This window comes from Crinia signifera, chromosome 2 (genome assembly GCF_055691185.1).
Source record: "Crinia signifera chromosome 2, ASM5569118v1, whole genome shotgun sequence".
NCBI classification, from domain to species: Eukaryota; Metazoa; Chordata; class Amphibia; order Anura; family Myobatrachidae; genus Crinia; species Crinia signifera.
In genome coordinates, this window is record NC_139218.1 from 332,982,440 (window position 1) to 333,009,806 (window position 27,367).

The window sequence follows — 27,367 nt, forward strand, 5'->3', positions numbered from 1 at the left end:
GACACACCATAATAACATATTTTTTACTTTAGTTGGGGAAGCCAGACATAAAACAAACCTCTGTGTTGAACGAAAAGGAAAACGGTAAATCAACTTATTGCTCATATAATCATTCTAGCGGGGTATCACATTTGGCGTCACAAACAGGATGAGGGTCCACATCTCTGGGCTGTCCTTCTTTAATGACCCTGAACTTCTGCATTTTAAGACTTTAACTGATTACAGGCACTTTCAATATGACCACTTTCATTGTAATGCCTACATACAGGCCAGCCATAGTCATGGTGGCTTTTTCTGCTCTGTAAGTAGTCACACCAAGAATAATTTTGCCGCCATCTATTGAAGCACCAGTCGGTCTCTTTTTGGCACTGGGCTTCATGAAAATTTGCCACTCATAGCCCGCTCTTTAATAGCAATGAGTGAATCGGTCCTAGGGGCCTGTGCATTCTATACAACAGGCTTTCCCAATCATGGTCCTCAAGGCACACCAACAGTGCAGGTTTTAGTGATATCCAGGCTTCAGCACAGATGGCTTAATCAGAATCACTCAGGTACTAATTAAGTCACCTGTGCTCAAGCCTGGATATCACTAAAACCTACACTGTTGGTGTGCCTTGAGGACCATGGTTGGGAATGCCTGCTGTACAAAAACTTGTTTCATTATATGTAATCCCATGATTCTCTGGAGGCTATTAATTTTCTAGGCACCATCGCATCTCGAGAAGTAATTTTTTTATGACAAAATCTCCCCAGCACTTTAATGGCAGCTTATTTGAAGTTTAAGAATTAGCTATTTGGAGACTGTAGCTGAAATAAGTATAACTGCACCTTCATGATCTCACAATGGGATCCCCTTATAAACTGTTGAATCAATATCTCATTGTGACAGAGTGAGTCTCTTCCACATTCTGAGTATAGGTTAACCTGTTCTATTTCAGAGAGGAACCATTCTCTTAACTCAATTATGGGCCATCTATGGTATAAAAACTTGGTTAGATGAGTTAGTTAGGCAGAATGTGAGGAGAGGTTGCGCCTTTGCGGAACTCTCTGCTGGGCAATCTCACCCTTATTTTGCAGTTAACTGCTGTCTGACATAAGCTGAATTATTGTACCTGAAATTTTGTTTGCTCCATGTGTAAGAAACCATTACACCATCACATAAACTCTTGATTGTCTGAAACATCTCAGGCTCCCTTTGGTCATCTGGAACTTAAACACTACACTCTACTGGTTTGAGCGCAGTTGGATCAACATACCTCATGTAGACTGAGGGCAAAGGGGTATGGGGTATGCAGGATGTCTTCATGGGTGTTAGACCTGTCTATCAGACACTCCCCCCCCCCTTTCTAATTATTGAATTCTCCCCCCCCCCCAGCCTCCCTACCTCACCCACATACTAAACCCCCCCCCCACCATTCTTAATTTTGGTTGCTTTAAATGTTTGACGATGGAGATGTTTCACCTTGCTAAGAATAAGCTCCACAGTTTTAAGTGTTAAGTACTATGTATTTTATAGGTGCTGGTGTCAGCTAGGCGTGGCCCTGCTGATTATGGATACACCTAGCGTTTGGCCTAAGGCCATTTGTGTTAGCTCCGGAAGTCCAGTTATCATTTCTAAAATGGCCACCATAATATTAGGTTATGGCGCATGTTTGGCTTGTATACATGTCCCCTTGTTCGTTGATGTCTGCCCTAATGTGGTCCGTCTGGTTTCCCCCATAGATCTGTCTCACTTATATGAAAACCTTGTGCACATAAAGCAATGTCTAGTCTAAAAATTGGCACCCTAAATGTGGGCAGAATCAATACGCCGGCTAAGAGGAAAAAAATATTATTATATCTTAACAAATTAAAAGTCAATTAAATTTTCTTGCAGGAAACCCACCTCCTTCCCCCTGAGATCATAAAGATGAATACGTTACAGTATATAGTATATATAACAGTATAATAGTGGAAGGTATTAGCCTCTGCTCATTTCAATTCTAAAGCCAGAGGTGTTGCTGTGCTGGCTAAAACTACTTTGGATGTGGAAATTCATAAGGTAAACGCAGATCCGCAGGGCCGATAGGTCCTATTAGAAGTAACCATGCAGGGAAAAAAATATGCCCTTTGTAATGCTTATGGCCCAAATTCTAGGTCTCTTGACTTCTTTGTAACCTTGACCAATAAGCTACAGTACATGCGTTCTCCACAGCTGAGATTATTTAAGAAGGGGATTTAAATATAGCAGCTCCTGCAATGTTAGATAGGAGTGCTACTTTTACAAGTGGAACTCGGATTGCTAACCCCCTTTTCACAGAACTACTGCGACAACTACATTTGGTGGATGTATGGAGGGTGTGTTTCCCCACGGAGAGGGAGTATTCCTGCCTGTCTGCAGCGCATGGAATGTTTTCCAGAATTGACTATGTGCTAACTACAGCGGGTTTATTTTCTAGAGTCATTGATGCTAATATGAGCCAATATGTATCTTGCATCATGCCTTATGCTGGGTCACAGTAGCCGCAGGGCCCGATTCGACAATGGCGATTCCCTTCACGCCTCACTAACTTACCTCCATTCCGCACTATGCTGGAGTCCACATGGTCAGATAACTTATTAGCGAACACAGAACTGTAGGACATAGACCCCATGTTGCTATGGCAAGTGTATAAGCCAGTGGTAAACGGACATATTATTTCTTACTGCAAACTTAGAGAAAAAACTCTGGGTTCCACATACTTAGAAGCTCAACATGGAGGCCTTCCAAACTTTTAAACAATCCCCATCCACTGCGAATAAAACTATATACTTGGATAAAAAAGAAAATATTTGACAATATCCTCTCCTCATTGGAGGCTAAATATTCTTTTTCTAGGGATGGCTCTATATAACGATACAGAACAAAACCAGGTAATCTTCTATCAAATTTACTTAAGGGGAGTCACACACCCCTTATATTTCAATCTATTCAGTCGCCTGATAAAACGCTTATTAGGCAGGCCGCGGGCATAAATCAGGTATTTAGTGACTTCTATTCCCAACTCTATTCTGCCCCGGCATTAGATATACATAAACAGTAGGCGTTTTGGTCCAAGCTGAGTACTCCCCAAATTTACAAAGAATAGGCGGACTCTTTGTCCTTCCCATAACTACTACTAATAATAGGCTGCATTTAGAAATATAAACAAATCTTCATTACTCAAAGTAATGTGTCCTTTCCTGCCCTCTTGCACTTTAATTGGCATCCACCTTGTTCCTTCTGTCTTTAGAGTAGGCTGGCACAGAATCTGAATCCTTCTTGTGATCTATAAATAATGGTATAAGACAACTCATGAAACCACAGCACTTTCTCCGATTGCTCGGATGTGCAGATTTGGCCTTACATTAGAGATGTGGTTAGTACATGTGTAAATGATTTCAATCTGCAGATCAGGTACCATGACACACATTCTTTTGTTACTTTGTTCTATTATTTGTTCTGTTCTGAGATTTTGAAGAAGGATAAGCACTGAAAATGTATATGGTAATACATCCCAATTCACTGCCTTGTTTCCAGGCTGCTAAATCTGTGCCCAAGTTCAATTTATTGTGCTTCACTGATGATCATGCATGACAAGTTCTGAGAAACCAGCTGACAGTCTGTGGTAATTAGGACAAGTTGTTTTTAGCTTTGAAGAGAGTTTTCCCAGACCATCAGTGTAAATGTGTGCTCTATAATCTATTAATAAATGTATATGTGTTTGTAGCTGTATAGTAGGGTAATCCGTGTACATGTGGTAATGATGTGAAATGTTCAGATATTCTCTGTAAAGTGCTGTGGAATCATAGGCAAATCTAAGGGGTGCTCCATGGGTGCCCCGGACCATCCATTAGATATACCTTGAACAGGTTAGAGAGAGTAGCTCCCGCACTCCGCAGCCGAAAGTGTCGCTGTGCGCACTGTTCGCAGATAGCCTCCCACTGTCTCCCGCCCGCTACGCATCATCCACCTGGACTGCCCACCCTCCGTTGCCCGCCGCCCGCCTTCTGTTGTCCTCCCCTCTCTCTCCGTTGTCCTCTGCCTGTGGCTCACAGCTGATGCCCCCCTTGACCATGAACATGAAGCCCCTAGCATCGAGTATGAAACCCCCTTGGCAACAAACATGAAGCCCTGGATATCAAGCAAGTAGGTAAGAAGTACTTATGTGGCATAATATGTAATGGGAATCACAGTGTGTGTGGCACAATGTGTAATGCAAATCACGGTGTGTAGCACAATGTGTAATGGGCATCATGGTGTGTGGCACAATTTGTATTAGGCATTACGGTGTGTGGCCTTGTGTAATGGGCATTATGGCGTGTGGCCTGATGTGTAATGGGCATTACGGTGCATGACATAATATGTATTAGGCATTACAGCTTGCGGAATAATGTGTAATGGGCATTAAGGCATGTGGAATGTGTAACAGGCATTACAGCATGCAGAATAATGTGGAATGGGCATTACGGCATGTGGTATAATACGTAATGGGCATTACAGTGTTTGCTATAATGTGTAATGGGCATTATGGTGTGTGGCATGTGTAATAGGCATTACGGTTAAACAGCGTACATTTATTTAAGTAGCTTGGCACTGTCGGCTTTGGGGGTGATCTGTGCGGCCTACAGGGTCACTGTGTGGGCCTTCATCCAACTAACTTAAGCGTGGGAGGGCAGCAACTATTTCTGTGGTAAGGTCACCAATGTCTGGACCTGCAGTGCTCACAAATTATTCAGTGCTAAGTTATCTGGGGGCCTCATTTTTAACTGGGAGCCAAGAAAGAAATGGCCCTGGGGTTTTCTAACTGTTAAATAACGTCAACATGATCAGGAACATATTAGCTGAGCTTGAATGATGACTAGCTCCACCTCCACTGCCTTTTCTTCAATGAAAATCGCTGTGATGATGTCACACAATGCGCCTTCCTGCTCCAGCGCACGCCCAGCTTTCTCTGTGTGGGTAGCACAGCATCTGAGTGTGCCCTGCTGCTGTGTGCAACATGGGTGGCGTAATGATGAGTAATCGTCATGCAGGTTGCGCACCCGCCCATGAGGCACAGTAAAACGCATTCCTGCACATGCCAGCTGTGTCTGACTGAAGAGAAGGAGACACTGTCACCTCACACAGCGATGGGCATGCCCTGGCAGCCGCAGAAATTCAGTGAAAACAGGGGAGCAGTTTGCAGGAGAGGGACATTGCTAAGCCACGCCATCTTTTCATGAGGTCACATCCCCTTTTTCAGCGCTCGTGGCTTCGCCAATGCGAGAGTCCCTACTCCTGGATAAGTTGAATCTGGGACCACATTACCATATTTCTAGATTCACCACTGTGTGGAATACGTGTGCACTATATAAATAACTGGTAATAAATAAATATTAGTTTTACTCCCCATAAAAATACATACATATGCAAGGCCGGTGTGAGGGTGCTCAGCGCCTCCCTGCAAGCTATATGTCCTCATGATAGTGTTTCCTATTTTGAAAAGTGTGAGGGTGACAGAAAGGGTGCTGGCTGGACAAAAAGAAAGGACGTCAAGCTTCCTCCTGATGGAAAACCCAGGGGTAAATTTATTACAGTAAGATGGAAGTTTTATTTCAGATGGGATGTTTCTATAGACAAAACACACACACACACACACACAGCATATTTTAGTAAATTCCCCCCACAGGGTTACACCTTTTCACTTCAGGGTCAGTCAAGGTTTTCCCCTGGGGAACAGGTTCTCCATTTCTCCACTGAAGGAGTGAGAATTAGGGGCCTTATTCTGATCGGTGCGGCCCGATCAGAATATGCGGCCAGGACCGTGCAGGCGAATCCCCGCCTTCCATACGGATCGCCACCTCCGTACGTACGCGGATATGTGGCGGTCCGCATGAAAGTGGACGGGGATACGCCTCCTCCATCTTGGGAGCAGCCCCTGCATTCGATGGTCGCCGACCATCGAATGCAGGGCCGCACGCTCCACCAGCTGCCGCCACCCAAGACCACACGGACACTTGTCCGTATGAAATCATGTATGGGGGCAGGCAGCTGACATCCGGCGATGTCAGATGCCCGCCCCCTACACATGCGTCACGGCTTCATTACCATGCATACGCCCCGCGTTTGCATGGGAACGCCCATGAAACGCGGGGCGTATGCATAGGGTAATGAGGCTAAGTAGCCCTTCACGCCCCTCTCCGCCCCCTGTGCGGCGTCTGAAGAATACGTGCGGCGAAATCGCCTGCACATGCGCAGAGTGACCTCTGCACATGCGCAGACGATAACCATCGGCGGGACGACCGCATGCGGTAAAATCCGCACCGATCAGAATAAGGGCCTAGGTCCGAATTCACTCCCGATGGTGTGGACTTGCTCGCAAATATGGACATGTAAAACCCCTGAGAGCGAACAGCTTCAACGAGTTTCACACGAGACATTTGCAATAGGATGGGAGGGAAGGGGGCGGGCATGCGGCGGACACACGGGATTGCCCCGGAATTTTATGGGCATGACCACAAAAACAGTGGGCACGCCCATGTTGAAAACAGATCTACAAAAAAAAAAAAAAAACAGTTTAAAATGTAATAAAACTTTGTTTGTTCTATGATGTTTTAAGATTGTCCGTACAATGTGATAAAGGCAGACAATATGCACGACAAAGATATTGTTAACAATGTTATCATGAATATAGGGTCCGATTCTGGATCACAGGCAGTGATCCGAATTTGGCCCATGCCCCAATGTTTGGGATTTGCACGTGCGCATTTGCAAACCCCATTGCCAATGTCCTTGGTGAGTTACTCGCGGGGCCATTTGCAGGTTGGAGGGATGGGGCGGTTGAGGAGCAGGGCCATGGGCATCCCCATGAAAATGCTGGGCATTCCCATGGCTACGCGGGTGGGCCGACTCGCCTGCCAGGGGCAGGCGGCTGACATCACATGATGTCAGCTACCCACATTGTCTTCGTCCCAGGTATGCATGATACCATTCATTCTGTAGCTACGGGGAGTTCAGATTTTCAGCGGGCGGGCTCTCTGGCACTTGATAAGCAGCTTTGCAGCTTACAGAGTCAACCAGAATCAGGCCCAGTGTTCAGTTTGTAAGAACAATTAGGGTGCGTGCTCCTGTGGATTGTTATCACCCCCCTTTTTCGTCTGTACATGCAGTCAATTTCCTACGTCTTTTATGACTCAAAGCATATTGTTCGGTGTGTACGAAAGATAAAGCTACATTTTGGTTAGTGGTAAAGCAAATGAAATATATTAGGGTGTCCAATCCCGGGATCGGCGGGAGCTGGCGATATGACCCTAAAATTGCAGAGATTTCAATCCAGGGATTTCAGGATTAGATATGCCAGGCAGCATCTGAGTACTCGCTCAGATGCTGCCTCACTGTTCCCGACCCCGGTGTGCGGCTCTGCACAGTGTGACGGGTCAGAGGTCACACTGGGCAGGCTGCACCATTGCCAGCCCGCTCGCTCCCTATGGCACCGGGCACCTAGCCCGGCCTGCAGCTCACAGCTGCCCCACCCATGTAAGTAAATATGTGGGGTGGCCGGTGTGGGAGAGTTTTTTTTTTAATTAGGCCGATTCTGGGATTGAGCATTTTTCAATCCTGAGATTGAAAAAAAATGCCCCGGGATTGGCATCCCTAGTGTATTTGCACTGTACCATTCATTCTGTAGCTACAGGGAGTTCAAGTGAAATTGTTAACAATATTATTTTTTGCCTTTATTGCATAGTGTGTATACAGCTTTAATAAAATATAGAAACGTAGAAACATAGAATTTGACGGCAGATAAGAACCACTTGGCCCATCTAGTCTGCCCCTTTTTTTAAACATGTTACCTTAAACCATATTTGATCCTTATTTTTTTGTAAGGATATCAATATGCTTATCCCAAGCATGTTTAAATTGTACTACTGTATTTGCCTCTACCACCTCTGATGGGAGGCTATTCCACTTATCTACTACTCTTTCTGTGAAAAAATTCTTCCTCACATTTCCCCTGAATCTTCCTCCCTCTAGTTTCAGTGCATGTCCTCGTGTTCTGTTGCTCCTCTTCCTGTGAAGAATATCTCCCACCTGTACCATGTTAAAACCCTTGATATATTTGAAAGTTTCTATCATGTCCCCCCTTTCCATTCTCTGCTCTAAAGTATACATATTAAGATCTTTTAGTCTTTCCTAGTACGTTTTTTGATGTAGGCCATGCACCATTTTAGTTGCTCTTTGTACAGTCTCTAATGTATTTATATCCTTCTGGAGATATGGCCTCCAGAACTGAACACAATACTCTAGGTGAGGTCGTACCAATGACCTATACAGTGGCATTATTACTTCTTTCTTTCTACTGCTGATACCTCTCCCTATGCAACCAAGCATCTGACTTGCCTTCTTCATTGCTTTGTTACATTGCCTACCTGCTTTTAAGTCCCCTGAAATAGTGACACCTAGATCCCTCTCTTCCTCAGTAGTTTCCATTATAGTGACATTTATACTATATTGAGTCTTTGGATTTCTGAGGCCGAAGTGCATGATTTTGCATTTTTTGGCATTAAACTGTAGTTGCCATTCTCTTGACCATTTCTCTAATCTACCTAGATCCTCAATCATTTGTTTTACCCCTCCTGGTGTGTCTACCCTGTTGCATACCTTTGTGTCACCTGCAAAAAGGCACATTTTACCCTCAATTCCATTTGCAATATCACCAATAAAGATATTAAAAAGCACCGGTCCAAGTACAGATCCCTGGGGTACTCCACTTGTAACCTTTCCCTCCTTTGACTGTACTCCGTTTACTACAACTCTCTGTTTTCTGTCCTGCAACCATGCTCTTATCCATTCAACTATCTTAGAATCCAATCCCAAGCTTTCAAGTTTAACAGTCTGCGATGTGGGACAGTGTCAAAAGCTTTACTAAAGTCTAGATAAGCTACATCTACAGCCCCACCTTGATCTATTACTTTAGTCACCCAGTCAAAAAAGTAAATAAGATTTGTTTGACATGATCTTTCCCCAGTAAACCCATGCTGTTTTGGATCCTGTAAATTGCTGGTTTTGAGATATTTTACAACTCTTTGTTTTAAGAGTGTTTCCATCAATTTCCCTACTACTGATGTAAGGCTCACTGGTCGATAGTTGCTTACCTCTTCCTTGCTTCCACTTTTGTGCAGTGGGACTACATTCGCTGTTTTCCAGTCCTCTGGGATTACTCCAGTAGTTAGTGACTGGTTGAATAATTCTGTTATTGGTTTTACCAGCTCCCCTTTTAGCTCTTTTAGTATCCTTGGATGTATCCCATCTGGCCCCATTGATTTATCCACTTTCAGTTTTGAGAGTTCTGTGAGGACTTTCTCCTCTGTAAATGTACTTGTCTCTCCCTCAGTTTTCTGACTATACTTGCAACTTAACTGTGGCCCCTTCCCCTCTCTTTCAGCAGTGAATACTGAGCAGAAATAATTATTAATATTATCTGCTATTACATTGTCCCCCTCAAGAAAACTTCCACTCTCTGTCTTCAGTCTAATTAAATAGCCTCAAATGTGTTAGTCAGTGGTACTCAAGCTGGGCATTTGGCTAAGAGTTCATGTTTTCCGAGTCACTTACGCATTTTTAAATTGTGACAGTTGGTGATACACAGTACAGCTCCCAGGTGACCTGGAAAACGGACTATTAGGGGGTTATTCAGAAGTGGTTGCATTTGCTATCAATAAGGTTTCCTTGTAACACTCCCAGATGCACAATATTTTACACCAGAGGCGTCATCGGGTGTGGTGTCAACTGATGCATAATCTGCATCACACCCTGCCCCATGCATGTGCCTGAGGTGTGGCCATCTGAAAAGGGGTGTGGCCTTGCTGGGATCTCAGTTCCGTCACTCCGGGGCCATGTCCACATTCCTGAAGATTCTGGCTGCCCCTTGGAAACTGGGCTGTGTGTAGTACAGGCTTTTCCTGCGACAGGATGTGGGTGCTGCAGGAGTATATCAAATGCTGCATCCAGCTCCTGTCACTGCAGAAGATCCAGCACTTTAGTGTCACTTCTTTGAGGGTGACAACCGAGTGCAAAAAGCACCCACCTTAAGACATCACTGTATTACATTAAAATGGTGCATAATAAAAATTAACCATAGAAGGATACTCATGTTATATAATATAAACTTGGATCACATTATATCAACCGAGAAAACCAACACATTACAGTATATTAGTAGAGATACATTTTGTCAGCATCTGTGGTAATGTGGGAAAGCAGAAACAAAAGGGAGACATTTGTAAAAGCTGCTCATGGGGATTCTGGGGAGTCAAAGACTGAGCTTAAAGGTAAAGCAGAACAAGACTTTATAGAAGGTAAACCCATCCCGGAAACTCTGCAAATGGTAGTTGTGAGGAGAGTTTATTTACCTGACAATGTCCAGCTGCATTATCTATCTGTGGCATGTGCTGGGCTCAGAAGCCGGATAAGCAGGAAATGCCCCCAGAATTCGTTAGGGCTGAGCCCAACCAGCAACCCTACCAGTGATATAAAAATGGGCATGTACCCAAAGCCCACACTCACAGTGATTCTTTAAATACCAAACACACACTGCGCTCTTTATCAATTTTCTTAACTTAGTACTAATTTCCTCTTCATATCCGGCAGTCTCTTGTCCTACCGAGTCTACAGCTGCCCGCTTCCAACACCCTGTTTGTGACAGTCATCATATCCTGAGATGGCATGCCTGCTGCAGGAAACCAAGGGGCAGATGGGACTTTGTGGGTTATTTTGGTTCATTCTTTCTGACCATGTACACTGCAGGTGGGGCAGATGCAACTTGTGCAGATATAATTAGATTTGGGTGGGGTTTTACTTCAAAGTGAGATCTATATTGCAGTGTAAAAATAAAGCAGTCCGTATTTTCCCTGCACAGAAACAAAATGACCCCAATCTAATTCTCTCTGCACATTTTACATCTCCCCCCCCCCCCCCCCCCCCCTGCAGTGCACATGGTTTTGTCCATCTAAGAAGGAATTGGTCAGAAAGAGTGAACCAAAATAACCCCCTTTGTTATGATTTACAGAAAATTGGGGTCCCTTGATGTTGGACTGCAAGCTTAAATGTTTTATTTACTACATATACATAGATTTGCAGTATAGTGCAGATAGCAAATGTCTTTCAGTTTTGTATACGCATGTGGCATAAATACTGCCAAGCAGCTGGTACTGTACCATGTGCAGTATGAGTAAAACCAAGTGCAGGCATATATTCCTGTTTTATCCTTTCTTCTGGCTGAAGCCACAGCTCCTGTCCTGAGTTGACACACGTCTTTTCGGACTTGAATCAAAGTGATTAAAAACATGTATTTTATAAAAACAATATCACAACATGCATGTATCCATCATAAACCTTTAATGATTAATAATAAAAAATAAAAAAAATAAGTGCAAGTACTGTAGGTGAAAAACAATCATGAGAAAAATGGATACTCGTATACGTGTATTATTATGCATCTAGGACTAAACATTGCTTCTGTGATGTAATCTTTTATCGGAATACCGGAGAATTTTAGCAGGTCAGTAAAACAGATAAAGCACTTGATGAAAAGGTATTAAACACAAGTGATAAATATACACTATTTCAGGGGACAGATCACTGGTATAAAGAGGGCGATATATAGTCTATAAGATGGAGAGCTAGCACATGTTGCAGTCCGACTTAGGAGGCAAAACTGCTTTCTCCATATGTATACTATATAATACATATGTATATTTTCCTAATTATACTAATTTGCTTAGGCAATTTTGAATTATTCGTTTTTAAACAGATTACCTTTTGATGTTTTCTTTGTAAGAAAACATTTTACCTTTTTCTAGTGATCTCTACATTTGTGCTAGTTATTTACAATTATTTGTGCAGCACAGTAGCTTTTTCTTTAACAATAACAAATGAACAATAACAAGTGAAAGTAACATGATTGGTTGCTATGGGTTACAGTAGACAGAAGCCATTTGTGACATGTTCATAAATTATAGCTCTTTTTCCAATTCCTTCATTTTGTTCTAAATAAGAACCAATTAGCTGTAAGACAATCAGATAACAAGTATTTATTAATAAACTGATTTATACCTTTATCCAGAATTCAGGGTTATATTTTTATTTCTCTTCCGGCGTTGCCTGTTTACTGAGGTGAAGCAGGAAGCACTAGCGACGCAATGTACCAACTTGGGTACTTGTGTAGTTTCACGGCGCCGTGCTATGTCCGGTTTCTACACTCGGCAAACTATGTATAATAAAGTCACTTTACTCCATGCCAACGTGGATAGTTCATACCCCCACTATCCACGTTGGCATGGAGTTGATATTAGATAGCGTGGCGAGTGTAGCGAGCCACCAAGCCCGCAGCGTGAGCGAGTGAAGCGAGCCCCGCAAGGGGACTCAGACGCACGGCACCATGAAACTACACAAGTAGTTAGTAGGGTGGGCAATCCCAGGATCTGGAATGGTGGGATCCTGGGATTTGACCCCAAAATTGCAAGGATTTCAATCCCAGTTTAGGAGTATCCAATCCTGGGATTAGACATCAATTCCGGGCTGCCTGGCTGTTCCTGGCCCTGACGTGCAGCCTGTGCAGTGGGAGCTCTGACTGTCACAATGCATAGGCGGGTGTGGTATAGGGTTCCGGCAGTCGGGATCCCGACAGTCATTAGCCCGACATCGGGATCCTGACTGGCCGCACTCAGACAGCATGGCGAGCGCAACAAAGCCCCTTGGGGGCTCGCTATGCTCGCCACGCTTTGGGCACGGTGGCTCGCCACCTATTCTATTCTCCCTCTATGGGGGTTGTGGACCCCCATGAGAGAGAATAGCCGGTGGCTGTCAGGAACCCGTCTGTCGGTGTTTTAACAGTCGGAATCCAGACGTTGGGTAAATGACTGTCGGCATCCCGACTGTTGGGACCCCATCCGGCACCCGCGTAGGCTGCACCATTACATCTCAACTCCTTGCTGCACCTCGCACCCTGCTGATGCTTCAATGCTTTAGCCACCTGCCCGGAGGCACCAGGCACCCCTGCTCTCTGCGAGATCCCCCCCTCCTCTATTGGGGACAGGGCGTAATTTTGTTTTAGGGATGCATCCCTAGTCCCATGCAGCACAAAGCCATCAGGTGCCACAGCCAGTGACAAAGCTGTGGCGATGGGGCAACGAAACCTGCAGCTGTCAAAATTGATAGCTGCAGGTGTCAGAATGGTCAGTGCAACCATTCATACATTTCCCATCATATCGGTGCACTATTTGGTAGACAGCAGTGCCGATAGAGAGGGGAGATTAGCACCCATGTTTTCAAGCACCACCACAGTCATATAGGGAGGAGAAGTGGTATCAGCACACATAATGTATGCGGATACCGCTTGTCCCCCATACAGACAAATCATATGTCTACCCCTCAATATGTTGCCAGAACAGCATGGGACTGCCCATAACAGTGGAGCATGACTTCAGCAACACTTCTAATTTTGCCTGGAACCTTCATTGATGTTGGGATTACCATATGTATCGGAGACGTGAGCATTGCACAACATGATTTAACTCTGAACAGGTTGGCTTGCCTAGCTTTCATAGAGTGTTGGTGCACTGTAGCGGAGACTTATCTTTAGCCCGAATATAATGAACATCCATCACACTGTAAACATAAACAAGTTTTTTCTTTTTTTGTTTAGCAGAAACATTAGGATTTTTTGAATAAACAACTAACACCGCTATTTCTGGAGAACGGCCTTATTATAATGATTTGTGGATTACTTTATATTTACCAGACCATTCAAAAAGGTCACAGTTTAAAAACAACTGTTCATACAAGCACTATTCGAAAATCAAAACCCAAGTCAAATCAGATGAAATGTACAGAAACATTACAAAATGGACTTAGTACCACCCCTTTAAAAGTTGAATATACTACTGATATGATATATCAGCGCCTGGGTAGATATATTAAAAGCTATGTAAAATAAATATGTTGAGGCGAACAGAATATAACATGAGTTAAAGATAAACCATTAAATTAAAACAATGTAAAACATTAAAAGGGAGTCTTCTGGTATAAAAAAATGTCTGCCATCTCCGTGGAATTGGTCCATAAGAATGCAGGGCACATACACATCACAAGAGTTAAATGTGGCACTCTACATAATCACAACTGAAATTCTGATGACAATAATAACCTACAATTGTTGCTGAAGTCCAATGTTTTATTCCCACCACAGAGGGAAATCAATTTGGCTCCATGAACACACAGTATGCAAAACGTGTTTAACAAAGCCACCGGAGATATCTGGCTGAGATGGCTATTGACCTTTTACCACATTAGGCTTCTGTCATATAAAAACATGAGGCAAGGGAGTGGGTATAAGCAACAGCTGGCCGTAATATGGATAAAGCAGAATTTCAGCCACAAAGTGCTTTCACAGATGAGTCACGGTGCAAAACCACGGATAGATGGGGAGAGGTTCTGGGGGACTAGTTGGTGGTAGAGTGGTCATCTCCTCTCCTCTAAGGGATCTGAAAGATATTGAGCTTGCTGGTATTTTTCAGAGTTTGGCGCCTGTTACAAAACCACACTCTAACCACCTCACGGTCATAATTCAGTTCCTTAGCAATGTCTGTGATTTCCTGCCCGGTAGGCAAGGCATTTTTCTCAAAGTAAGTGTTCAGGGCCTCTACAGCCTGAGGAGTGAAAGAAGTACGTCGTTTCCGCTTCTTCGAAGGCTCCCCGCCTACAAACTCCATCAAATTCTGTTGACCCTCCAGGTTCCTCATTTCTGCCTCATTTAGCCACTTCTCCAAAACAGGTTTCAACTTCTGCGCACTTTTTGGTGTTATATCCAACTTCTCAAACCTGCAGCAGAAATAAAAATATATTGACCGTGTAGAGCCTCTGTGTGGTGTGTTCAGATCATTTCTACTTACTGAGCACTCAAAACACAGCATTTCCAACATTTCCCAGTGAAGAATTACTGTTATATGATGCAGTTTACTTTTATAACAGTAACACAAATGTGATGTTATACATAAATACAAGCAAGACATCAGAATTTATTGCACTTCCTAACGTGCTGTTATTATGAAATACTGCACATCACTGCAATTTTTGTCATGCTGGACTGCCCACCTGGCACTAAGAAAAGAACCAATGTGTGATGGGCGCTGGTTTCTTGTTTGCTTCAGTAGTAGCTCATATATGGGAAATATATAAAATAATAAACATACATAAATTAGGGATGTATGTATATAGGGTCTATACAAAAATAGTTAACCCAAATAGCAAAGAATTTCCCAAAGGGATATCGTACCCTCACTCACACAGAGTAATGGGTGAACAAGCACATTGGGGTATCTTTGAACTTCTTAAACCATCTTTGTGTGTAATAGAGTGAAAAAGTGAAGTTGAACCGTACTCACATGTACGATCACTGTTAAAATCGCATAAGGGTATCTTTTTGAATCCCACAAATGCTGCTAGGGGGTTATGTCAGATTCTCTCCAACCGTCCCAAATCATCCAGAAAAAAAGAGAAAGAAAACGTTCTCTCTTATTCAAAAGTTTTATTATGGATAAAACATAAATGATGTGCAGAGTGCAACCTGTACCCAAAATATGTTACAAAAACAGAAGGGAATCGTACCTGAGTAGGCAGAGTATGGCCATCCACTGAAAGTCAGGTGTTTCCAGAGTTACAGGTAGATTCACTGCACAGCTCCTCTCCACCAACGCGTTTCGACAGGTGAACTCAAGCCTTGACATAACCCCCTAGCAGCATTTGTGGGATTCAAAAAGATACCCTTATGCGATTATAACAGTATTCGTACATGTGAGTACGGTACAACTTCACTTTTTCACTCTATTACACACGAAGGTGGTTTAAGAAGTTCAAAGATACCCTGATGTGCTTGTACACCCATTACTCTGTGTGAGTGAGGGTACAATATTCCTTTGGGAAATTCTTTGCTATTTGGGTTAACTATTTTTGTATAGACCCTATATACATACATCCCTAATTTATGTATGTTTATTCTTTTATATATTTCCCATATATGAGCTACTACTGAAGCAAACAAGAAACCAGCGCCCTCACACATTGGTTCTTTTCTTTCTGCAATCTCGTTGACAAGAGGCTTCTGGTGAACCTCTTTTTCCATTGTACTGCTGCAGGATTCCGGCTTTGCGCCTTGGGACGATTTCATCTTTTTCCTTTGTATAGTGCACACCTGGCACTGTTGGAAAATGTCAGAAGGGCTGATAGGCCTGTCCAGCCATGCAGAGAGACCGCGGCTGGCCGAGGTGCTGAGCATTATGACACTCTGTGGTCTCCCCACCAGAAGGGCTGATAGGCCTGTCCAGCCATGCAGAGAGACCGCGGCTGGCCGAGGTGCTGAGCATCATGACACTCTGTGGTCTCCCCACCAGAAGGGCTGATAGGCCTGTCCAGCCATGCAGAGAGACAACTGCTGGCCAAAGTGCTCAGCACCATGACACTCTGTGGTCTCTCTGTATTTTACCCACCAGAAGGGCCGATAGGTCTGTCCAGCCATGTAGAGAGACCAAGGCTGGCCAAGGTGCTCAGCATCACAACACTCTGTGGTCCCTCTGTGTTCTACTAAGCCACAAGCCATAGAGAGATGTGGGCATGCCTCAAGTATATAGGAGTATGCTGTGTAGGATTCATTTGTGTTCCACTGTAATAGTTCAGGGCCGGAACTAGGAGTTTGTAACAGATGCCGCCAGATAGAGCACAGGGCTCTGTGGACGGCAAAGTCGCCACCCCACAGCCCTTGATTTTGGCTAACATGGTACCTGGAACATCATGACATGATGTGCAAATTGGACAGGGCTGGCACAAGACTCATAAAAGCCCTGTTATGGCTCTGAATAATGATATTATGATAGTGACCTTCTCATTATCCATTGCACAGATCACTTGTAATGCTCTTCACCTTCTCCCTTTGCATAGTTCCCTGATCCCGACAGACTGCAGTCTGCGGGGATTGTGAAATTTGCTTCAGAAATGATTCTGCTGCCATATAATTATTTAATAGAAAAATTGTTCTTATATGTGTACTGTTATACATACTGCCGTTAAATACTTGAGAAACATTGTTCTAGAACTATGAATTCATGTTTGTACATAAATGCATTTGCGATTTTCTAGGCTATGAACCTGTTAATGTTATCAAGTGAAGCTGCCACTGAGGAATGAACAGTGACACCAACTGGAGACATTGCAGTAGCGGCAAAGGCGTAAAAGTTTTTGAACGTACGAGTTTGCAGCTGACAGCAGATATACATCCTGAAAACGGCCATGGCATGCCCGCATTTTGCCCACCACTCCCTGTAAACTGCCAGTTGACACCTCCAAATGGTCACTTTCTGTCAGTCACTTCACAATGTAATCCTCATTGCCAGAGAGATTGTGGCGGCACCTTCACAATTAAAAAATACACCTAAAGTGCTTAGTGAGAACTATGAACACAATATATATATGGGTGAACTCCAGTGTAACAGAAGTAATCAGGTTATATAAAGCGGTGTACACAAGGGTAAAAATTGCTGGCAATATACTCGCTGAGCGGCAATATTGCCAGCGTTTGGAGTGTACACTGGCGATAAATCACCGGGTGCGTGCCCCCTCATGATTGCTGGTCGCAGGAGCTTGCTCCTGCGACCAGCTGATTCCCTCTGCGGCTCCCTGGCAGAGTATCCCTTTCATCAGCGACCATCTCTGGACGCTGATGAAAACGGGACACTGAGCGATATATCGCTCAGAGATATATCGCCCTGTGTGTACGCACCTTTAGACTTTGTTTTGTTACTCTTTATCGTGTTTCACATAAATGATGAAAGATAAAAACAAAAAATTCAACCATAAATATAAAAGTAAAACAGAAACAGCATCAGTTTAATATCCAATATACCTGCACACTGTATGGCAAATATCCCACCCTGCTTACAAATAAATACAGACACCTATAATATACAGCTGTCATAGGTTGATGAACAGTGCGTCTTACCTACAGATGGCAGACTGGCTGTACGCTGGTCCCTCTGTGGCAGTCAGTGCCTGGCCCACCTGTGTCTGTGTCAGACCCAAAGATAAACGGCGAATTTTAAATTCCTTGGCAAACTCACGGATCTCCTCTAGGTTTATGCCGTCTTCATCATAACTTCCAGAATGTGTCTCTAAGTACAAATTAAACTTTGTCATTTCAATACTGCCATAAAAACACACACACACTAACAAATGATATATACTGTATGGTGGTATTGTTCTTCTTTTCCTTATGATGTTGCCCTGACAAAGATTCAACTAGGATCGCAACATTGACCTTTTGCTTGTGACATAATTATCTGAGGATTAAACAATGTACTGTTGTTTTATTTTTTTATGGATTTGGCGAGGGCCGTTTTGTATCTGCATTTATCTTTTGGACTTTTAGCACCTTAAAGTCTAGCACTGCCCTGCTTTATTTCTTTTTTTCCATCAATAGTTTTTTTATTAAGAGTTGTGTTCCGTTAAGTACGGAAGGGGGGGGATACAGAAAAGAGGGAAGGGGGGGGGGGGGGAGTCCAGTATCAAACTTCACGATGTTATATAGGTACATCAAACAATTAACCCTATAAGTTACAGGGCGTCCAATACATAAACATCAATACATAAAAACAAAAACGAACAAACAGGAAGACATTAAGAGATGGTCTAGCAATATAAATAGTACCGAATCCAGTTCCCAGTCACATATAATCAATTTGCATCACTTAGTAAGTTAGCGCCGTCTTCTGTTGACAGGTATTCTTGCCATCTTAACCACTTGACTAGAGGAGATTTATTTGTAAAAGAGTATGGCAAACCCATAGTTTCCATCTGAAAGGCATGGTGAATTTTCCGAAATATTTTAATAATTGATGGGGGGGAGGGATTTTTCCAGTCTTGTGCTATTGCTGCCCTAGTAGCGATAAGGATATGACCTAAGACATAGCAATCAGAAGGGGAGAGATCTTTTGGATAAACATGCAGCAGGGCCAATGAAGGAGACTCTTGAAGGGAGACATGCAGTACTTTGGAGGCAAGAGTGAAAACATCTCTCCAAAGTTGACGAAGATGCGGGCAAGACCAGAAAGCATGAAACAAATCTCCCACCTCTGTACAGTTTCTCCAACAAAATTTTGATATCGTAGGCCAAATTTTATGTAATTTAGCGGGGGTAAAATATAGACCATGTAATAGTTTAAAGTGCATTTCTTTGTGGTTATTACATTTGGACATAGAATATGTTGATTGATAGATCGACTCCCACTGTTGCGGGGTATATGTACTATTTAGATCTGTTTCCCATTTCAGTTGTATGGGAGATTTATTATCTAATTTGGGGTCTTGTGCAATGTCATACCAAAATTTTATAGAGCCTCTGCTGTTGCCAGCTAGGATCTTTGCTAATATGTTGGGTGGAGGTAGGAGTATGGGGCCTGAAACCTTTAATGCGTTAGATATCCAATGCACAATCCTATTATATGAGAATAATTCCCCTGCGGGGAGGTCATATTGGGTTTGCAATGTAGGAAACGATGTAACTGTCATACCTTCTACAATGTCTGCAATGGTATTAAGACCACACAAGATCCATTTATGAAGATTTAAGTCAGTGATTATTCCTGTGAGCGCAGTCAAGGACAATGAACGCGAAGGTAAAGAGACAGCTTTGGAGGGGGTCACAATAAGATCCCACGCTTTAAGGGAATCTAAAATAGCTCGGGGAGTGTTGTTTGTGAGAGGCCTCTGTTGAGATGGAGTCCATAGCAAATCTACTAAGGGAGTACGAGAGTATAATTGTTTCTCTAGATCTACCCATTGTTTTACCCCTGTGGGTAAGGACCAGTCACTGATTTGTGCTACTAGACAAGCTAGTTGATATTTCTTTAAGTCTGGGGCTTCTAGGCCTCCTAGCTTCTTCGCTCTAGTTAATTTGCTATATGCTAAACGGGGAGGTTTGTTTTTCCAAATATATCTGAGTATAACTGAATGTATTCGGCTAATGATTTTCTGAGGAATTAAATAAGGGATGGAGCGAAAAAGATACATTAGTTTAGGCAAGACTGACATTTTGTATGCTGCCAGTCTACCTAGCCATGATACTTCTAGGCCTAACCATCTTTTTAATAAAGAGTCTATCCTAGACAGGAGAGGATCATAATTAATTGTCAGTATAGTAGATATGGAATTAGTGATGTGGATACCTAGATATAATATGTGATCTTGTTTCCAGTTATATTTATATAGCTGTTTAAGATTGGACAATTTATTATCGTCTAGATTAAATGGCAACGCCTCAGTTTTTGATGTGTTAAGTTTATATAACGAGGCATTGCTGTATCGCTCGATAATCTCTTGCAGGGCCGGAAAGGAAGTGTCAGGATTAGTAATAAACAAAAGGACATCATCTGCAAACAAACTGAGTTTGTGAGTAGAGGAGCCAACTTGTATACCCGGGAAGGCTGAAGACTGGCGTATAGCAGTCGCAAGTGACTCTATCGCTAATACATACATGAGGGGTGAGAGGGGGCACCCTTGACGGGTTCCATTTGAAATCTTAAAGGGGGCAGATGAGAAGCCATTGCTAAAAACTGTGGCTGTTGGAGAACTATATAATGCAAGTATTGAAGACAGGATTGCGCCCCCTAGTCCAATTTTCAGCAATATCTCATGAAGGAAACCCCAATGTAGTCTATCAAACGCTTTCTCCGCGTCGAGCGAGAGAAAGACCACTTCCTCATTCCCACGTGAAACATATTCAGCAAGGTCTAAGGTCCTTCTTGTGTTATCTGTAGATTGTCTGCCTCTTACAAAGCCCACCTGGTCCGGATGTACAAGTTGGGGAAGAAAGGGAGATAGTCTATTAGCTATTAGTTTGGAAAAGATTTTCAAATCGGTGTTGAGCAGAGCTATTGGTCTATAGTTCTGACATAAGGAAGGGTCTTTCCCCTGCTTGTGAATAGTAATAATACGCGCTTGAAGCATTTCTTCTGGCAGCGACCCACTAGCAGTGGCATATTTATAAAGAGGAGTGAGGAGCGGGATAAGATTAGGGGCATATTTTTTGTAGAAAGAGTTAGTAAATCCATCAGGACCTGGAGCCTTCCCAACAGGCAAGGCCTTAACTACTGTTGCTATCTCCTCCTCTGACCAGTCTCTATTAAGGGAAGATAAATCATCTGATGACAATTGAGGGATATGTAGGTCTTGTAGAAAGCTAGAAATCAAGGAAGGAGTGGGTTGTACAGTGTCGATGTCGGAGTTTAAATTATATAAGGATTTGTAATATTTTGCAAAGGCCTCTGCTATGCTAGATGGATCTAGAAGCTTTTTTCCATCTGATGATTGAATATATTTAATTCTGTTCTGAGCTTGGCGTAATCGTAATTTGTGAGCTAAAAATTTGCCAGATTTGTTACCTAGTGTATAGAACTTCTGTTGCAATTTCTTATAGGCGTGTTGCATACGGTTCAGGAATAATTTTTGGAGCTGGTTCCGAATTGAAACCAGTTCCCTTTTCAGGAGACGTGAGGGTTTTGCTCTAAGTAAGGACTCTACTTGATGTAAGCGTGTTTCTAGATCTTCCTGTTGGCGTAGATATTGTCTCTTTAGTCTAGCCCCTGTCTGGATGACCACTCCTCGCAGCACTGCCTTCAAAGCACACCAATAATTTGGGATTGATGTATCGCTAGGGGAATTCGTAGCTATATAAGTAGCCAAAGCGTCAGACAGAGCAGTGGTCGCTTCGGGGGAGGTTAGAATGTATTCAGGGAATCTCCAAGGACGGGGAGGGACCTTAGAAGAATTACATTTCCAGGACCAAGTAACTGCTGCGTGGTCAGACCAAACCACTGGGACAATGGTAGAGGCGGATGTATATTGAAGAGACCACTTATCCAACAAAATTAAATCTATACGGGAGTATGAGGTGTGTACATGAGAAAAGAAAGTATAATCTCTGACTGTCGGAGATCGCGTGCGCCAGACATCGTAAAGATCAAATTCTGTTAACAAACGATTTAAGCTAGTCTTGGAGCGTAACACTCCGGAGGATCGTTTAAGCGGAGCGGATTTATCTAAATGTTCATCTGGAACAGTATTGAAGTCACCCATAATAATCACATGACCTTTTTGAATCTTCTGAATAGTTTCAAATACTCTACGTAGGAAGGTAAGCTGATTAGTGTTTGGGGCATATATTGAGACAATCGTAACAGCTTTATCTTCCAACTTCCCCACTAAGATTAGATATCTCCCGTCCTTATCCGCGATCTGGGTAGTCAAGTCAAAGTTAACGGTGTTATGAAACAGAATCGCCACTCCATGTTTTTTGGAGGGCCCATTGGCAAAGTAGGCAGTAGGGAAACGGGAGTTTGAAAATGTAGGGGGAGCTTCAGCGGAAAAGTGCGTCTCCTGGAGACCCACAACTCTAGCTCTATCTCTGTGGAAAGTCTCCAGGGCCTGGCGTCTTTTATTCGGAGAATTTAAACCATTTACGTTTAACGAATAAAACTTAATCATCGAGGCGGTTGAAGAAATGCCATAGATAACATGTCAAAAATCTAGACAGACTGTTGGACTCCATAGGGAAAGGGAGAGACAAAAGGGAGACAAGAAAAATATAGAAAGGGAGAATGAAAACACAGAGAGTATACAAATAAAGAACAGAAATAGCCCTATAATCAGGGCCACAGTGTTTGCCGCCTAAAAAAACCGGCGACAAATCCAAAACCATTGGGGGAATGGCCTGAATGGGTCTCACTTAGTCAATAGTAACTTCAAGGAAAGGTATTATAAAGCCACTATATTAACCGCTTCTACTGACCCAAGGTGGGGGACAACTTGGTGTTGTACATGCCAACTAAATACATAATGCTATACACAGGAAAGATTAGGTATTAACTCAATTCTGCACCAAGGCAGCTGATGTATGGTTATAGACTGGGGTGTTCTCCAGTACCCCCAGATTAGATAATGCTACCTAGTAAAATAAAACCTTACAGCAGAAAATAGAATAGAGTTGGCAAGGGAGCACAATCACAATATCTCAGCTGAACAATATGTCATATCAAACTGGTATCTTAAGGGTATAACACATGTCTAAACAAGACTTTTAAAACTAGTTTTAACAAAACCTGCAGTTCTGTAACTATTGTAGCAGTGTATGAGAGCAAAAGAAAAATGTTCCTTCATTCCACAGGGACCTGGACTGAAGCACTAACTTTGGGCTGTGAAACCGCAATGTCCCAGTCCGTTAAAAGCTTAACTCCAGCTTCAAATGAGGATATCACATATGAGGAAGAGTCATATTGGATGATAATTTTGACAGGGAATCCCCATCTGTATGGGATATCATTGTCTCGCAGGGCAGATGTGATCGGTTGGAAAGCTCGTCTTCTAGCCAAAGTAAACTGTGATAGGTCAGAATAGATTTGGAGGCCTCCCAAATTGTCTGATCCCACTTCCAATCTTGCGGCTTTGAGGATGGCTTCTTTAATATGAAAGAAGTGAACTCTCAGCAGTGTATCTCTTGAATAATTGGATGCGTAACCGCCTCTTGGTTTAGGAAGGCGATGGACACGGTCTATGATGAGGTCTTGGAGTGAAGCAGACGGGAGCAATTTTTGAAATAGTTTGGTGACATAGTCCTTTAACTCTGATGGTGCAACTGAATCAGGAATTCCTCTAATCTTGAGGTTGTTCCTCCTCGACCTGTCCTCAAGGTCCGCTACTTTTTCACGCAGTGAGGATACTTCTGTTTGTAGCTCAGAATGAGAAGTAAGGAGGTCATTATGAGAGGACACTAATTCCTCCATTTTATCTTCCAAATGTTCGGTCCGATCGGCAATTCCCACAATATCGGTTCTGAGTGTTTGGATTGAAGACTCAAGACCAGATAGAATGTCTGAGCGGAATGCAGTGAACATTTTGAACATAGATTGAGTAGTAAGGGGAGCTTGAGGATCAAGATCCATTCCCAGATCTGCAGGTGTAATCGAAGTGGAGGGTTTAGTAGGAGTGACGAGAGTTAGTGGGGTCGCTGACGACGGGTTGGAGGTTTTCCGTCTCGTATTAGCAGCTTTAGGAAATTGTACAGGAGCAGGTGCACGTGGGGTTTTACCTCCTTTCTTCGCTGGCATGGCGGACTGAGCAAACTAATATGTGCAGAGGAGGAAACCGTAGTACAGAGGCCGAGAGATACAGGTATAATGGTTAATAAGTGCGTGTTACTGCAGGTGAGTTTAATTGATCAATCCTTTCAGAGTGGCGGGAGAATCTGGTCAGTGAGACCCATTCCAATGGTATTAAAGGGACATTACATCAAGTGTTGTGGTGTAGGTTGCAGTATGTAGACTTCCCAGTCCGTGGAGGCTACAAGGATTTCAAGAGAAACATCGGAGAAGGACCAGCCGTATCTCCTAGCTTCGTGGCGGTAGAGTATTATATGGGACGATCTCTGTGCCTCCTAAACTGCTGCAGCACACGGAGCAGGGAGTATGTGGAGCGGGCCAGCAATTGGGTGTGGTATGGGCCCAGGAAGACAATTAAGCTGCAGGGTATGTGAGGTAGGTCAATCTCTCACCACTGTGTGTGTAAATTTTGATGCTTTGCCAGGGAGATGGGGCAGACACAGTGAGCTGAAGATGGTCTCTGGGGAGCTGCAGGGCTGCAGTGTCTCTCTGTCTGCTGCAGTGACTCCCCGTCTGCCTCCCTATGTCGCCCGGCAGACAGGTGGATGGCAAGATGAGCCTCTGTGAGGTCTAGGTGTGGCAAGCAGGGCACAGGCAGGGAAGGGCAGGGGGGCATCAGCAGCACACAAACTTAGTATTTTTTTTTTTTTTTTTTTTTCAGCCCCAACCAAGATGGCCGCCGTATCAGTGGAAGGAGTGAGGCACAGGGAGATAGTGCTCTCTCAGGGGCCTGCAGCTCCCAGGAACTGGGCAGAGATGTCCAGGCAAGGTAGGGGGAAGTGCCTCTTACCTCCCAGCTCAGCTCCAGGCCATCCGGACGCTTCCAGGGTCCGTAGCGTGCCGCGATCGCGTCATGGAGCTCGGTCGCCGGCTGTATAGCAAAATTTAGGCCGCGGCTTCACCCCAGGCCTAGGCCGCAACCTGCAGGGAGGGATTTCTCCCACCCCCGGCTCCGCGGCGATAGCGTCCCCAGTCCGGAGGGCCTCTACGGGGTAGGCAGATGTAGGATAGGGCAGCAGGGGCTCCGTTGGAGAGCTACAATTTTAGTTTAGAAGGGGGAAACAACGGAGCTCCGGGATAGTGCGACTTGTCGCCTTCACAGCTAGGCCACGCCCCCAGCCCTGCTTTATTTCTATTTGGCTGAAAGTGTAGATAGTGAGCCGGATGCACAAAGCTTCAAAAGTGATAAAATGCAGAGTGATAAACAACCAACCAATCAGATCCTAACTGCCATGTCACAGACTGTGTTTGAAAAATGTCAGACAGGAGCTGATTGGTTGGTGGTTTATCACTCTCCATTTTATCACTTTTGAAACTTAGTGCATCAGGCCCATTGTGAATATATATATTTTAACAAAAACAATTCCAAAAGGAAAGAGGCACTCAGCCCAAGTAGTTGCAAACAATAGGGAACAATCCCCATCCTATGGGCTACATCAAACACATACAAAAAGGCTACATGTGTTTGATGTTGTCCGGAGTACGGGGATTGTTCCCTGTAAGTGCTTAGCTAATTCATCTTATTGTTTGCAACTACTTGGGTTGAGTGTCTCCGTCCTTTTGGAATTGTGTACTTGGATTGAGGAAGGCACCTTACGTGCTGACATTGTATTTAATGTCTCTTTATTCATTTCTCAAATAAGAACATACATTTTCAATGCTTAATTTTCATTAATTGCATATGCACTGCATACATACATTTTATCTCCAACAATATACAGTCCAATATCTATTTCATCTAACATTTTGTTTCTCCTAGTCTTAAGCAGCCCATACACGCTGCGATGCCGGGGTGTGCGTTCTGTGCTTTGAGGTGCGCGCTCCTGCGGCACCTCATCGCACAGTACAAAAAGTATGTGCTTGCACATACTTTTGTACTTAGTTTTAATCACATTGCATCGCATTGCATGCATAACGCATGCACAGGCAATGCAATGCAATGTGATCCCTGCTATTGAAGCCCACAACGCACACCCATATAGGGACGTGTATGGGCTGCTTTAAACAGTCTTCTATATTTAATCTGTTTACAAGGTAACTAGATTTGAATAGAAAATATGGTACTTGTGTATTATCTGGGCGCCCGATTTTTCATTGTAAAGACCCGATTTTTAATTGTATAGTCAGCCATGGGGCTCGCTGTATTCTGCGTCCACTCGCCACGCTTCGGGCTTGGTGGCTCGCTGCGCTCGCCACACTATATAAAATCAACTCCATGCGTAGTTGGATAGTGGGGGTATGAAATCACCCATGGGTGACTATACAATTAAAAATCTGGTCTTTACAATGAAAAATCACATTACATTGCATTGCATTGCATGCCTTAAGTGGTGCGATGCAATACAATGAAAAAATCGGGCGCCCAGATATTACACAAGTACCGAAAAGATTGTTAGATATATTTGAAGAGAAAATAAAGCATTCAAAATCAAACAAACATACATATAATAACACATTCACAAGGGGAAGGGAAAAGCAGGTAGGGAAAGGCAAGGGGGTATAGGTATTCTCTATGGTCACAAGCTGCCCATACACGCTGCTTTGTGGGCGTGCTTTCCGTGCTGTACTAGCACGGATCACATTGCATTGCATGTGCATCCGTTGTGCATGCAATGCGATGCAATGTGATGAAACCTAAGTACAAAAAGTATGCCTGGCATATCATCTTATTTTGCTCATATATCATTATAGTACCAAACAGTTTTTGGTAAATATAGCTCTTAATACCACAATCTAGGCTCAAGTAAATATATTATTTGATTTTTAGTCTCTATTGGTAGATGGTCTGTACACCATCCCCATCTGCTATAAAATTGGGTGATCCCATTTCCAACATCTGGGAACAGACTCCGCCTATCATAGTATAGAATTTTCAAAAGTAACTCTTGAACAGCGTTCAGGAGGGGCGGGGCTGCACTTGTCCATTTTTTTTGTATTGACTTTCTAGCCATCCTCAATATAATAGATAGTAAAGTAAAAATTGCCTTATAATTCGATCCCAAGTTCCAATGCATGTAACAAAGACATAGCATTGCTAATGGGTCGAGCTGTATCCGTATTGAGAAGATCTTGTTTATAAATATACCTATTTTATTCCAAAATGTACAGATTTTCCCCGCATTTCCAGAAGTTC

At 43.4% G+C, this 27,367-nt stretch overlaps 1 protein-coding gene across 2 annotated transcripts in view; it reads right to left on the minus strand.

Moving 5' to 3' along the window:
- Positions 1-11,355: 11,355 nt before the first annotated feature.
- The window catches only part of POU6F1 (POU class 6 homeobox 1), a 68,097-nt gene continuing 52,085 nt past the window's right edge, over positions 11,356-27,367 (minus strand). For both annotated transcript variants that reach the window (XM_083169445.1, XM_083169444.1), the window contains exons 11-12: positions 18,027-18,195; positions 11,356-14,857 (exon numbers count right to left, since the gene is read on the minus strand). In XM_083169445.1, the coding sequence (XP_083025571.1) occupies positions 14,512-14,857; positions 18,027-18,195 (515 nt within the window). In that variant the 3' untranslated portion in view covers positions 11,356-14,511. The remainder of the gene's footprint in view (positions 14,858-18,026; positions 18,196-27,367) is intronic.